Genomic DNA, 1,446 nt, shown 5'->3' with positions numbered 1-1,446 from the left:
AAAGGCATAGAGAATTTTTAGGACTTTTGATTCCCTAATGTTCTTGAAAGAAATCACCAAAGCTTAAGAAGCATTTTCTCAATATACATAAGATAATGTTTAGTACATCTGAAATCCAAGTAAGACATATCCAGCATCTGTTAGCATTTGAACTATTATCTGCCCACACAAATATGACATTAGGAAAACTACTGAATGATGTAGGGGACCACATTTTGTGAAATTGTTTCTATTTGGAAACATGGAATCAAATGATTCTAAAAATGGAGTCAGAGTGGCGGGTGGTGGTTGCCATTATGGAGGAACCTTTCCTGGGGCTTTTCTTGGTCTCTGCCTCATCAGGGTACAGCAGGGACTGAAGGTAATTAATGTACTTGATGGCGGCTCTGAGGGTTTCCACTTTGCTGAGGCGTTTCTCCAAGTACTCCTCTGGCAGATGATGTCGGAGCTGGGCATAGCCTTCATTGACACATTTCACCCGCTGCCTTTCCCGCTCATTCCTTTTCCGGATAAAGGCTGGCCCATAGGAATATTCGCACCTTCTATAATTTGGATAAGGCATTGGGAAGGAGAAGGCGCAGGGTTCACCATAGTTTTCCATAATCAGGGAGTCACTGGAAAAAGGCAGCAATGGCAAGTTTTCCGAGTAAGGGGATGATACTGGGCCCTCTGGGTAGAGGTGGAACGTGACCATGGGGTCCAGATAGAAGGACCTGGTCAGTGGCAAGGGGGAGGAATCAGTGAAGACAGGCAGTTTGTCTGGCATGTTAGAGTAGCTTCTATTGTCCATCACTTCCTCTTTAGCCTGGAAACAGAACCAAGTTTATGAATTTGGCCAGATCAAAAGAGAGCAGATATCGACTTTCTCAGAGATCAGAGACTTCACTGCTTTCATGAATAGTTTTTGAGCTCATTCTGAAAACTTGATGGGGTCACAATATTTTGTGGGTAGTAAGAGGATTTTTGATGGTACACAGAAACAGCCTGAAATAACATTGACTTGCCTTGTGAGAAAGTTATTTCCTTTCAATTCTCTGTCAGTCCTTATGATTACAAGGTTATATCTTTAGTCTGGTGAGAACATGTATTCCACACTATTCAAATGCTTTTGAATCCTCCTCAGTTGGAAGGAAGCCTTCAACAGGAATAGTATCTAGCTAGAATCTAATAATATTTTACTATTAATTTCTATTTATTGTGAATTATGCTGATTTCACATTTACAGTAGTGATGCAAAGTCTCTTTTAAAAATAAATCTCTTGATTTAAAATATGAACAATTTACAGAGAAAGAGTAAGTAAACAGCAATACAGGTGCTATGTAGCAGTAATGTAATGAAGATTGTGAAAGTGTATGCAAATACTAACATTTGGGAAACAATGAAGCACCACAGTATTCAAATATATGCTGGAGAAATTACAAACTAGTTAATGATCATGAAACCTC

The 1,446-nt window shown here is 39.5% G+C and overlaps 1 protein-coding gene across 1 annotated transcript; it reads right to left on the bottom strand.

The window, feature by feature from the left end:
* Nucleotides 1–247: 247 nt before the first annotated feature.
* Nucleotides 248–790, bottom strand: ASCL3 (achaete-scute family bHLH transcription factor 3). The gene has a single exon (XM_055422703.1). The coding sequence runs from the start codon at nt 788–790 to the stop codon at nt 248–250; it is 543 nt and encodes a 180-aa protein (XP_055278678.1).
* Nucleotides 791–1,446: the final 656 nt, after the last annotated feature.

Source organism: Moschus berezovskii, chromosome 14 (genome assembly GCF_049115385.1).
Source record: "Moschus berezovskii isolate FMDL1 chromosome 14, NW_MosBer_1.0, whole genome shotgun sequence".
Taxonomy (NCBI): domain Eukaryota; kingdom Metazoa; phylum Chordata; class Mammalia; order Artiodactyla; family Moschidae; genus Moschus; species Moschus berezovskii.
Note: the sequence above shows the minus strand (reverse complement) of the source record. Positions and strands in the feature narration are given on the sequence as shown.

Bases quoted from the DNA above. Each gene is read 5' to 3' on its own strand.
- ASCL3 (XM_055422703.1), bottom strand. From the start codon at position 790: ATGGACAATAGAAGCTACTCTAACATGCCAGACAAACTGCCTGTCTTC.